The sequence below is a fragment of the Magallana gigas genome, chromosome 10 (assembly GCF_963853765.1).
Source record: "Magallana gigas chromosome 10, xbMagGiga1.1, whole genome shotgun sequence".
NCBI lineage: Eukaryota > Metazoa > Mollusca > Bivalvia > Ostreida > Ostreidae > Magallana > Magallana gigas.
Genome location: NC_088862.1, coordinates 2,970,430 through 2,984,242, shown reverse-complemented (window position 1 = coordinate 2,984,242; position 13,813 = coordinate 2,970,430). Strand labels below are relative to the sequence as shown.

Sequence of the window (13,813 nt, the reverse complement as noted above, 5' to 3'; positions counted from 1 at the left end):
GTTACGGAACCAGAAACAAGACTAACAAATAGTCTATATTTCTCCCAATTTATGGATCCTTGAAAGCATTTTTACAATAAATAAAAACAAAAAATAAAAATATAAATAGTTGATGTCTACACAAAGTAGTAAAAGCATAGTACTACAAAATAAAATTGACATATTTTTAGTAGTGATGCAATTTTTGTCTTGCAGATTGTAACTTCTAGTCATCTTATTTTGGAAAAGAAGCTGAAGAATTTTTTAATGAATATTCAGAATTCTAGTCGTTTCTCTTGATAGACAGTGTTTTATCAACTGTTTTTGTTATGTTTTTGAAATCCAAATAAAAAAGTTTAAATGTTGAATTCAGTTGTAAAACCATTTAATTTGACATAATGGTTATCTAAAGCACGGTAAATGTAATGTAAGAATGTAATGGTTTCATAATCAAATTAAAAAGCATGCTTTTTCTAAGGAAAATGCAGTCAGTAGTGCGGTTATAACAATAACCCAATTATACTAATGATTGAACAACCTCTAAGCAAACATTATCCTTTTCATATATACATGTATTTTTTGTTCGCTGCAGTACAAACTCAAGTTGAAATATATAAAAAGTATTCAATAGGAAAAAAAATATTAGGATAAAAACACCACTCCTCAAAAATTATGATTATTGAAATTTTTACACATTATTGAAATCTTTTTTGCGTTTGTTTAATTCTTTATGTATTATTTCCAATGATTTTTGCTACTGCTGTTCTTTGGCCAAATAAAAGTTTTAAAAAAAATCGAAATCTTGCAGCAGGTACACAGATTAAAAAACGTTTTATAATATATCCATTTAACATAACTAAATAAGCAGAAGATTAACATCTGCAACGATTGTATTTTAAATAAAAAAGGACTAATTATTTATTCTTCATTGTTAAGAATAGCTGATGTTAAGTTTAGATATGCGTGGTCACGGTTCGTTGCCTTTCGGTACAGATTCGACCTCTGTGAGGCAGAAACATCCCCTTGGCGATCTATCTACCTTAATTGTTGCCGCACGAATATGCAAATAACGGCAGCGAATCAGAATTCCTGCATTCTTCAATCCGCTATATAAGGACTTGTTCTAACCCAAAGAGATCAGCACGCAACAAGCTTGCAAATCATAAACAGCCGTTGGAAAACTAGCAATTTTTTGGTAAGTGCTCTCTGAAAATTTCTGTAGATAGCTAAGAAAAAAGTTAAATATGTTAGTTTATCTTAATCTTTTTTTTATTCCAAACGCTAAAAACAAAACTGTTTTTCTTTCAAAAATGAAAAAAACATTAAGATAAAGTTTTAAAAACTGGAATTTTTTTCTTCATAATTTTGCTACATTAAGTAAAATCAAATTAAGATAAGTAATTTCTATACAGGTCAATTTGATTTTTGTGTTCCAAAATATCTTTGAGATTAACCAGGTTCTTTCTTTTTCTTACAGCCTAGAAGAATACATCGGGGTTTATTTGAATCATGCGCGCGTGTCTGCTTTTCGCTTTAGCCTGCCTGGTGGCTTTCAACCAAGGTGCCCCAGTCAAAGGTAAGAGAAGCAATGATCAACGGAATTATTTTTCTCTGTAGACTCAAAAATTCAGTCTTTGAATTAAAATTATTTTGGAGGCAGAAATAAAAAAAAATGTATGAACTTTTGGTTAAACGAATTTAAACAGAACAAATGATCGGAAAAAGTAATCCAGATAGGTAACCTTAAAAATGGTGCCTATAACCATATTCAAATCTATGAAAAGCAACAATTATTATCTAAGACAATTCAATGAAACTCAAAATTCAAAAAAATATTTCGTCGCATACTTTTTCAGACTGTACGGTAAACTGTGGTGACTATGCTGGTTCACCCTACGACTGCACAAACGGTGGCTGCGATGGAGGAAACGGAGATTATGGGAACGGAAACGGAGATTATGGGAACGGAAACGGAGATGGGAACGGAAACGGAGATTATGAGAACGGAAACGGAGATTATGAGAACGGAAACGGAGATTATGAGAACGGGGACGGTGATGACGACAGCTCCAGCGGATCTGATGATGGTGACAGCTCTGGAAGCGACAGCGACAGCTCTGACTCTGACTCCGGAAGCGGATCAGACTCTGGATCTAGCTCATCCGGCTCTGGCTCTAGCTCCGGATCTGGATCATCCAGCTCTTCTGATGACGATGACTGCGAAGATGATGATGACTCAAGCTCTGGATCTTCAAGCTCTGGCTCTGGATCTTCAAGCTCTGGCTCAGGATCTTCAAGCTCTGGCTCAGGATCTTCAAGCTCTGGCTCAGGATCTTCAAGCTCAGGTTCCAGCTCCAGCTCCAGTGATGACGGAGATGAAGATTGTGACGACGATGATTCAAGCTCTGGTTCAGGATCTAGCAGCAGTGGATCTGGATCTGACAGTGGATCAAGCAGCAGCAGCGGAAGCGGATCTGACAGCGGAAGTGGATCTAGCAGCAGTGACTCTGATGAGGATTGCGATGATGATGACAGCGGAAGCGGATCTGACAGTGGATCTAGCAGTTCTGGAAGTGGGTCTAGCAGTTCTGGAAGTGGATCTGACAGTGGATCAAGCAGCAGCGGCTCTGGAAGCGGATCTGATGATGAAGATTGTGAAGATGGTGGTGATGGTGGAGACGGAGATAACGGATCCGGATCAAGCGGCTCTGATGGATCAGATGGCAGCGATGATTCCGACTCCAGCAGTAGCAGCAGCAGTAGCAGCTCAGACAGCGACTCCAGCTCCGACAGTGACGAAGATGGCGGTGACGGAAATGGTGACGGTAATGGCGATTATGGCAACAATGGCGATTACGGTAACTATGGCGATTACGGATGCAACGGATACGACTGTGGAAACGGTAACGGAGGAAATGGAGGAAATGGAGGAAATGGTGGAAACGGCGGAGCCGACGGAAACGGAGATTACACCGATGCGCCCAATAATGACAAATAGATCCATTAATAGATTTCTTTCCAATTACAATCAAAGACACATTTTTCTACTGTAGGCGAGTTTTGTGATCCAGTTGTCGAGTTTCATGCCAGACCATATGTTTTGTTTTGAGGTATTCTACGGTTAGACAAATAAACCTGCTTACTATTTATTTTCCAATGTTTAGATTTTTACGGCTTAAACAAATCAAGATTTTAAAAAAAATATTTCTTTATCTAGGAATAAAAGATATTCTTTGACATTTCTTCATCTGAAAATTACACATGTGTAATGGAACCGGCAACGAAAAGTATGCATAATAGTATTATTAACTGAAAGTTTTGTTTTGTATTATTTTTCTATGTATTGCTCATGTTGTTGTTTACCTCAAGCAGATGTAACATTGTTTTGTAAACAGAATGCAATTCAATAAATTATTGAAAAAAAAATCTGACCTCTGACTCTGAATCTTACTTCAAAGAGTATGATCAAATACAGCTGTGGAACAGTGTTCACTTATATTGTAAGCAATTATTAGTGAAAAGAAAGTAAACGGAAGAGGTGTTAGAGGGAAAGCAAGTTGTTCTTAAAATTGGGAAGTGTTAAAATCCATTTAGAAAAGATTGACTTTCTCAGCCTTTCCAGTTCCAGAAACAAACGCTCCCATTCGATACAACTTAGAATGGTTAAACGTTATGAATGCTATTCATTTAATGAGTGATAAATTATTCGATGGGATAATTAATCATTAATCTCTCTCTCTCTCAAATCTAAACATAATTCTTGTATTAACATATCGACGACCAGATGAGTATATTACCCATTAGTTTGTAAATCAAATAATATAAATGTACGGCCAAAATCTTTCATATCTTACTTATATTAACTATTTGCTACAGTAATTACCCTAGAATAACATAAATTTCTAAAAGAATATAAATTGAAATAAATATCAAGACTTACAACGCTGAAAACTAAACGCCATATCCATTTGCTGATGCTAATTTTCCACCTTTTTGACAATTTACCATAATTAGTTTTTTTCCTTTTTTCGGCTGACAAAATGCCATGTATTGTATTTCCCGTGATGTCGTCTTTTGTTAAGTGATAAATTATAAAACACAACAAAAATTACTGTCTGAAAGCATCGCGGATTGAAATTCAAATTAATTTTTTGTCTTATACTTTATAACATTATACGTTGCAAAATTCATCAAAACCACTTCTTGATTTATATAAGTTCTCATATTAAAATGCTGGGAAGTGACAACAATGCACGCATTCTAACTAGTTATAAATGAATTCGGTCCGTGATGCGATTTCATGACTGTCGTGGGTTTTACCTTTGCAAGATTTAATTAATATATCAAGTCCAAATACAAAGTCAACATTAACTTTGTATACATCAGTTAATGTTCTAAATATGTACTCCGATTCAGTTAAAAAAATGTCGCTTTCTAGTTGTACAGGAGAGATAATAAACACATGTTTTTAATTGGAAAATAGAGCATACTCACAATACTATTGGGTTGGAAAAAAACGATACGTAAAATAAAAAAACCTTATAATTACTCGCCATGAGGTTTATGTTTCTTAACTTGGTAATATATGAACAACCAATTGCATTCTCATGTATGAATTACCGTTCACATCAAGACGAAAAACAAAACAGGAGATGAATACATCTCGCAGTTCGAAAAAAAAAACACTTGTAAGAATGAAGGAATAAAAGAAAAATGAACAAAACTTTATCTCTTTATATTTATTGAAAAGAAATGAAGTGGCATTTATTAAATGTCACTTGCATTTTAAAATGTAAACACTGTTATAAATTGTACAGTATAAAGGAAAAGAGACCAACATGAACGTTGTTTTACATTATGTAAACCAAGACGAGAAAAATATGATCTTTTCTTGTTTTAAAATAGTAGTGGTGTCTTGTTTCAAGTAAGTGAGAAATTATTTTAGATAAGTTATTGCTTTTAGAAACTCTTGTCTTTTCATATTTGAGTCTCTACTATCACTTGAAATATGATAATATTTTCGGAAACTGTTGTCTTTGGTTGCCTTGTAAACATCCGTCCTTTCTTGTCCAGGATTAGATGTGTTATGCGTGCTTATGGAGTTGCTGTGTCCGCTCGTTTTTTTTTTTTAGGTGAATGTGTTTTTGCTTCTTGTTATCAGAATAAGTGCATCCAGCTGAGATTGAAAAGCTCGACATTTAATGTGTGCCTGTCCTTATTATGGTTTTATTCCTTTCTTATTGCAATATTAACATGAGTTTGTTTTTATTGTGATCGGCTTCGGCCGATCACTGTTGTGTCCATATGCGGCATCCGACAAATGCTTCCACGTGCGCACACATTCCGCTTGCATAAGTAATTCTTATAAAAACTTGGTTTGTTTTAGTATTTATATAACATATTACTCAGTTTTATTTCAATTCATTTACCTTAAGAGATGCAAACAAACATAAAATACAGTTCGACCTGTTAATTCTAGAATGCACATGTTGTCTTACGCGTAAGAATTTCGATCGAAAGATTCATTCAGTAATGAAGTTGACCTCGATGAACTGACCTCAATCATAAGAAGATGCTCCATGAACTGACCTCGATCTATTGATGTTGCATAATAGTAGCTAGGAAAAACAAGGAATACGGCTTGATTTATTGTTTCTCTTGATTTCATTAATATTGAATACTGAATACCAATTTGCGTAGATTTAATTTTTAAGTTGAGAAAAAAGGAGTTCAATTTGTGTCCTTTTAAAAAAAAAAAGAACATACTAAATGGCAGGATCACTGGCCACAAATTTACGTATCATTGAATCTGTTTTTGTTTATACTATATTCAAAATGTGAGTAACTGATGCCACTCAAATGAATGAAACCTCAGCAATACACATTTCTTAATACAATGTAAACTTTCGAGCTTATTGTTCAAGTGAAACTCGTCCCTTGCTTGTCGATGTCGATATCTTTTGTATTGTCTTAAACATTTTTTGTACATTTTCAACTTGTTTTTCTTGGTCCCATGGACTTAATTTTTAACTAATATGACACAATTTTTTAGGGCAAAAAGAATTGAAATTTGTTAATATGAAGGGCCACACCCTCTTTCGAAAGGAGAAAGTTTAGAATAATTCAAAATTTTTATTAATTCTACTAACAAAAGAAACTATCGAGGAAACATTCTTGGGTAAAGTACATTTCAGTTGGTTCTAATAATGATTCGTGGGGGTATGCTAGAGCCACAATTGTGAGTATGGTGAATTTGAACTTAAAATTGAATAAAGAAAAAAGGTTTCAAAATCTATTCGGTCAGAAAAGCTGAAAGTATCCTTAGATAGTGAAGATTAAAAAAAATTTCAATTAGGACCCCCATACGTAGGACAGGATCACAATTGGAATTGAATTTTAACACAGCAATACGAAAAACAGAACAAGATATGAATACATCTTTCAAATCCTTGTCAAAAACTAAAAACAATATAATGGTATATATATGCTTAACAAAGATATGTGGAGAAAAATTTTAAGTTTTTTTTTTTAAACAGGATCCGCTAAAGTAAATTATCAAAATATGTTTTTAATACCTAAAATATGATTTGATCAGATTTACTGTTCATCATAATCGTTGATTAGCAATGTGACCCCTGGGTCTGATTTTGTTATTGTTTAATTTGCTTTGACCCATCTATTAAACTTCTTGTAAAATCCATCTTGTGAAATGGAGATTATGTATGAAGTAAAAAATAGAGGACAGGGTGAAAACGATATAAAGCTAAGATAGGATTATTTTGTATTTTTGTCATCAATTCAACTATAACAGTAAATAGCTGTTTTCACACATTCTTCCAACGATGAATGTATACCTGTACAAAGGCATTGTGTTTATTTATGTACTATTTGTATACTGATGTATCATAAAACATTTTGTTTAGTTTGCAACGAAAGATAACTACCGAGACTTCTGTTTTGGAGATGACTCTAAGAAGAGACAAATGCGTTCAATGCGTTGATATTTTTGACTCGTGATCGTGGTTTTACGTTGTTTTGAATTTCGTTTATGCTTTTTAACTTGAGGGGAAATATCGCCTGTCTTTTGGAATTTTTACGTATCGAATCAAATATAGACTTCGGTAAATCAGACAGTTAATTGTTTGCCTGCGAAAAATGAGCAAAATCTGATGCACTAACAACATATTATAAATATTATACATTCTATTGGTAATTCGGTACGATGTCTACGTTATGTTTGATTATAATGCAACGTGTTTTGTTAAGATGCTTTGCATTTTCAGTCTAAACGGAGATTGTTTTTGCTGCTAGAAATATATAGGTATATATGTACAAATGTATTATGAAAAATAAACTGTGCTCTTTTTTTTGTTTTAGTGCATGTTTCTTCTGTTTTAATTGTTTACAATTTTCTCTTTAATTACTAACCATATTCAGCTGTGTCAAGTTTCGAATTATAATTATAAGCAATATACAGAGCTTTGCTCACAGAACAGATGCCATGCTTTTGTTCATTCTGAATAGGTAATACCAAGTTTAAAAATCTTAAGTTGAATGTAATTAACGTTTGTGAACAAAAAATTGACTCAAACCTAGCAGAATTGTGAGTTCTGTATCTTGCTTATAATTCTACGATTGACGCTTAAATTTTGATTTATCACCAAAAATGTCTCACTAAACGTTAAATACTTGTACAGAAAAATTGAAAGAATGATATGCTGTAACAACTTTTTGGGGCTCCCTCCTTATACGATGAATCTACACCAACTTTGTTGGTTTTTCAGACACAATTAAATAAAAACAACCTTTTTAAAACAGTTTAAAACATTACTTTTACGGGGATAAATGTATTATGCTATTCTTAAGAAAAAATTACAGAGGAAAATCATCTTGATTTGTAGCCATTTTGTTAACGTTGATTTTGAATAAAGATGAAAATAAAGGGTGGGCCTTAGTAAAATAGAGCGATATGCCTGTCAATACATTGCAGTCTGAGGCTCATTGAGAGGGATTGGGGGGGGGGGGGGGGCTAGACCTTATCAGAAATCTTGACAAGCTGAAAAAAAACCGATTTTGAGTACGGCAATGTCTAACTTTGCAAAAAAAGTGGGGGGGGGGTGTTCCCTTCACCCAGTTCCTACGCCTATGCATTGATTATACATGTAATAACTCTTAACATATCACATGACAATATTTTTCATTCGAGGTTAATAATCGATCAAGTGAGTAAGGTTATAAAACGTCGCACGAGTTCACACCTGGTAAACAACAACCATTTATAATGCGGAAGACCAATTTAATTTAATTTGAGCGCCTTGAGGTACAATTTTCCTCTTTCACATATGGAATTTTTTTTCAAATAAAAAACAATAACTAGCTAGTACAATGTAGTTGAAGATGAATATGTACCTATATGCATATTCTCATATATAATTTGATCGTTTTATAAAGTGAAGGGGCAGAACTAAAACAAAGGGAATTGGAAGTTAAGAGTGTACCCCTACCAAAAATTTAGTTTTATATCTTGCATGGGATCTTATATTTGGTAAAAATGTATTTCATAAGGGTACAATGTCAAAGATTAAGTGTAGGAAAATGAGTGTAAAATTTGGATACAGTATATTTTATGGTATTCTTTATTTGTTTTTCTACCGAGGGGCCATATGGCACAATATCCTTTGAACACCCATATAAAGCCATTGTTGCTCAGGTGAGCGATGTGGCCCCATGGGCCTCTTGTTTGATAATGTTATGCGACATTGTAGTCTAAAAATGATTTTGTTGTTTAAGTTATGTTAGTTATGAAGTTTCGGAACAGACATATTCGACATAAAGCTACAAATAGTTTTAAACGATTTTTCCCTTTACATTTCCAGCTGAATACTTTTTCAAATTAAATGTTTTAATGTTTAATAATAGAAACTCGCTCTGTTACATGTAATTAAAAAAATAAGAATTTAAATCTTAAAAAACCTTTTCAATATTGACAGTCAGCAAATTGACGTTTTATGAAAGAAATTTGAATTGGACCGGGGTAATGGATGATAAATAAATTTGATTTGCAAACAAATTTTGATAAATATTCAATATGGAAAGTATTCTAATAGGAATATCCATATACATTAACATTCAATCATTTTCTTCACAATCAATATTCATATACATATTAAAATGAAAACATCAAGGCTAAATGTAAATATCATGGAGAAACCTATAGGCAGAAGACTATTTGTAGAAAATTTTTGCTTCCGAAAAACTGTAAATATCATCTGCTTGATACTTATTGGAAAGTCACATTTCAACGTCTGGAACATTCATCACTATCTGTGTTCTCTCCTTAATGTCCATGTTTCTTATTTTTGCGGCTGTTTTCTCTCTCTAAAAAACACAACACCAAAACAAAACATTTTCAAATATATTTTATACCACCACTTGTTAAAATTACATTGTTACTTTTCTAAGGAGTAATATGTGTATATACATATACATTATATCTAAATATTGAATGTAGCAATCAAACAAATACTATAAATCAATATGTATACAGTGAAACTGTATACTCATGTTCATCTGATATGCTTATATTGATGTAAATATTAAAAAAAAAGTCTTGTTAATGACATGTTGTTTTAACGAACAGTGATCAAAATCAAAAGCCCAAAGGAACAATACAAAACAGGAGCAGAGCAAACATAGGCCTCTAAAACATTTGAAGTAGGACAATTAAGTGTCACTGAGGGTAATTATGGTCTAACAATAAGTATGAAAAACGTCAGTCAGCATTTCACCAAGTGGAAGATTGTATTTGCTGATAAGGTTGCTGTTTCATCCATTGGACTTACGAAAAGATGACTTAAATCGAGACTGTTGAGAGTCATGATTTTACAATTTGTTTTTCATTAGCTTGCCAAGCCTTAAAAACTGTCCTTGCGTATTATATTTTTATTATTATAACTGGGAGACAAAAACTCCATTTGCAGGTGATGAAGGTATATTGCTACATAAGTAAGAAAAATTGTCTATAGAAATGTTATGTTGTTAGGTTACCATCAATTCCCCTTTCCTGTAAAATATCCAAATATGAAACAGATGACACTGATTCTGTGGTATCTTTTAATTCGATAATACGTCGTCTAAAAACCTGACTTAAGAGTTGAAGGCACAGCATGTGTTATATTTTTTTTCAAATACAAGTTTTTGAAAAAATTCTGCTTTATTTTAATGCAAAAGAGGTCCGCTATCTTTTTATTAAAAAAGTAGCTATTAGTGATGTCGAAAAGCCTACCAAATACAAGAAGCATATCATGCCTGATTTAAATTGCTTTTTGTAATTATATATACATGTAAAAGATGATATTCACTCATATTCAAAATCCCTGCCGTTTAAAAGCTACAGACGTACTTTCACACCCTTCCAACCCGCCTGTCTGACCTTAAGTTTGAATAATGTGATGTCTATTAAATTAATAGAATCTCGCTTCGCTAATGAGGTTTACATGTTTGAAACACTTCATTTTGCAAGAAAATCCATTTTTGAATTCTTTTTTGTGACCCTTAGAGGTATTAAGAAATAACCTACATCGACATCCTTCAGTTTAAATGTGAAATTTTGCGTTGCATTTAATATTCATTCTGAAGATTTATAGAATTATAAGCGAAAACCCGACATCATTGCCACCTGAATAGAAATGCCGAGGATTGGACAATGGTTCGTTTTAATGACTTATTTAATGGTTATTCAATTTCAATATCATAAGAACAATTGCAAACAAATCTATTAAAATGTAAATACCGGCCGCTTATCAATATGTGTGTTTACAGCTTCAAATCCTTGCTGTTAAAAATAATGTCAAATAGGAATATGAATTGATTAAAACTGTAAAAAATGTTTAAAAAAGAAGTAAACGTAACCAAATAGCGGAAATTTAACCTGATATATGAAATTTGATTTAAAAGTCATAAAGTCTATTGCAACCAAATATATAACCTTATGAATTTGGGTGCAATTTAAAAAAAATGGAGACAGTAGTATGCAGTCTCTAGATACATTTATCTTGTTGAATGGTTTCATTTGCTCTTTAAAGACTTGATGATATCCAATAACAAATGGAAATCATATGCAAATATGAAAATGAAATCATGGAGGGTTTGGTTCTTAAGACAACATTTTTAAGGTAAACGATTATTACCAAAATTGAATATGCAAGCACATCTTTGTTTTAGCACTACGTTAAGTATCACCACACCGTGATAGGATATACATGTACCATAATAGCAATTAAATCATTGTATGTACAGACATAGAATAAATGGGACGTTATACAAATGATAAGGTTTTATAAGGTTACAATGAATTTGATCAGTCTTCGATCTCCAGAGTCGCTGTTGCCACAATGTCGACCAAAGCAAAGACCACTTTTAAATGAATCAGTATTGTGTCAATTAGTAGTCATTGATTCTAGTTAAAATGTTTATAACTTCACTGTTTATCCGCTTTATCCGATCATTCATCCAGAGTTAAAAACTAATTTAGAGGCTAATGCATTGCAGGAGTACTAAGCAGAATATACAGGTTAAAAGAGGGATTAGAATTGTTTTAGGAAGTGGATCGAAGTTTGATCGAAACGGTCTATAACATTTACGCGAATCAAATTTTCACTATTTCAAAGTCATAGTGAAAATATACTAAACGATTGTTTAGACCTGTAAAGTAAGAGGGAAAAAAGTATCTAAAATGTCACTCTTAAAAATGAAAAATTTGGGCAAAAGAACCATTTACATTATTTTCTTAATGTGAAATTATTACCGATAATTATTTTCAGAGACGCAAACAGTCATAGATCAATAGATCATGTACCCTTACATATACCAGTAGCTCAGGTAAACCAGGTAATTAGACATTTGTTTACGCAAGGAAAGTGGCCGTTTTATAAACAACGAGGCTTACATACCTGTTTTCTGGCGCTTGTCCTCCGATTGCAACATCTACCTCTAACCAAACTCACTCAACACAATTCACCGTACTGTAACTTACCTGTTTACTTTATAAGAAAAGAGGAAACTCTATTACAAGAACAAAACTTTGTATCAAATTTACGTTGATTTATTTTTGTGATTCGGAAATCGTCGCGAACAAAGCGGAAAATGAATACACGCGGAAAAAAACCTGATAAACGGTACATCTTTATACTTTTGCATGTATCAAGGCACATCGTTGATTTTTGTTCAACTTAAATTCGTTTTGAACCAAAATAAACAGTACCTAATGTTTGTCACAATCATTTATTTGGGCCTAAACCTTGAAATTTCTTTACAACATTCAGAATTATGTAAAGGTAAACATGACTTGAGCCTTGTTTACATAACAGAGAATTTAAAGCTGTGTATCTCTCTCATAACTGGACGACTGCCTTACTGCCTGATTGGAGCACTGTATACATCAAAGACGGAAAAATAAATTTTGACCAAAATCGGGATGAAGTCCCTTTAAATCATCACACAATAATTATCATTATATCATATACAACTTAATGAACGATTTCTTTGTACAACCCTTATTAAGACCCCCCCCCCCCCCGCAAACAAATATTTAGACAGTTATTTTTTCGTTCAAATAAGAATACTTTTTTGTTGTTAAGATTTTCTTTTTTAAATCTGTATTGAAACAACTGAAACTTGCTGTATTTTTCACATTTTTATAGGGTATGCTCAAAATTTAAAAGCTCACTTCATTTCCTCTTGAAACATAGTCATTTTGATCTAAGATTTCAAAGAGTTTGATATCTTTCATTTAACAATAATTATTGTGTAAATATTACTCATTATTAATAATGGATCGTAAAGTTTTTGAATGCTTTAGATGGTTTTTGAACAGTCATTTATAGCATGGAGATATATATATATATATATATATATATATATATATATATATATATATATATATATATATATATATATATATATATATATATATATGTATGTATGTATGTATGTATGTATGTATGTATGTATGTATATATATATATATATATATATATATATATATATATATATATATATATATATATATATATATATAATAGTTCAGCCTTTTTATCAATAGCACATAATGAATAAAGAACCATCTTCGTCAATGATACCAATAAGTCGCCCATGCTGTCAAACATTTGTTTATTCAAGAAGAGTTTACCACAAATATGGAGATGTTATAAAACAAGGACGAATTGGAAGAAATTTAAGGCTCAGTAAAACTGTGTTATACAGGGCGGCACTTTAATACATCTCCAAACTCTATGAATTCAAATAAAATATGAGAACTATTTATACAGTATTGGTGATCTCCTGTAAAAAAAAAAACAAGGTAGAAAGAAAGACGACTCAAAATAACTTTAATTTGTACAGCTTCAGAATGAGGGGCAAAAAGAGGTACACCCCTCATGTTTAAATTATTTTTTTTCTGTTTTGCTAGAATCAATTCACAACTTCACTGTTTAAAAAAAAGAAATCCATCTTATAAAGCAAGGGAAAAAAATCAAACCAGGTTTTATGTAATTGAAATAAACGTTCACGACATTTTTAAAACATGCTATTAAACCCAGAATTTAACACATTAAAATACTAATGTAAATAAACCTAGAACACATACTGTATTTATATTTTTAGATATAGTTAAAAATACAATGATCAAATAATGTATCTATATACAGCTCTATACAGAAATCTTTATCATTGTTACCATTATCGTTGTTATCATTGTTTTCATTGATGTGTTTATGTCTGTAGAGGCTCTCTGTAGAAATATCTGTCTCAGTGGTAAACATGAAATCATATATCT

General features: G+C 32.1%; 1 protein-coding gene across 1 annotated transcript; it reads left to right on the top strand.

Annotated features, from left to right (window-relative positions):
• Positions 1 to 1,015: 1,015 nt before the first annotated feature.
• Positions 1,016 to 3,410, top strand: LOC105346538 (dentin sialophosphoprotein). The gene is made up of 3 exons (XM_011455163.4): positions 1,016 to 1,174; positions 1,457 to 1,555; positions 1,836 to 3,410. Exons 2-3 carry the CDS (start codon positions 1,489 to 1,491, stop codon positions 2,975 to 2,977), a joined length of 1,209 nt encoding a protein of 402 aa, XP_011453465.3. The 5' UTR covers positions 1,016 to 1,174; positions 1,457 to 1,488; the 3' UTR covers positions 2,978 to 3,410.
• Positions 3,411 to 13,813: the final 10,403 nt, after the last annotated feature.

Bases quoted from the DNA above. Each gene is read 5' to 3' on its own strand.
- LOC105346538 (XM_011455163.4), top strand. From the start codon at position 1,489: ATGCGCGCGTGTCTGCTTTTCGCTTTAGCCTGCCTGGTGGCTTTCAAC. The intron at 1,556-1,835 runs GTAAGAGAAGCA...ATACTTTTTCAG, and splicing joins CCAAGGTGCCCCAGTCAAAG to ACTGTACGGTAAACTGTGGT.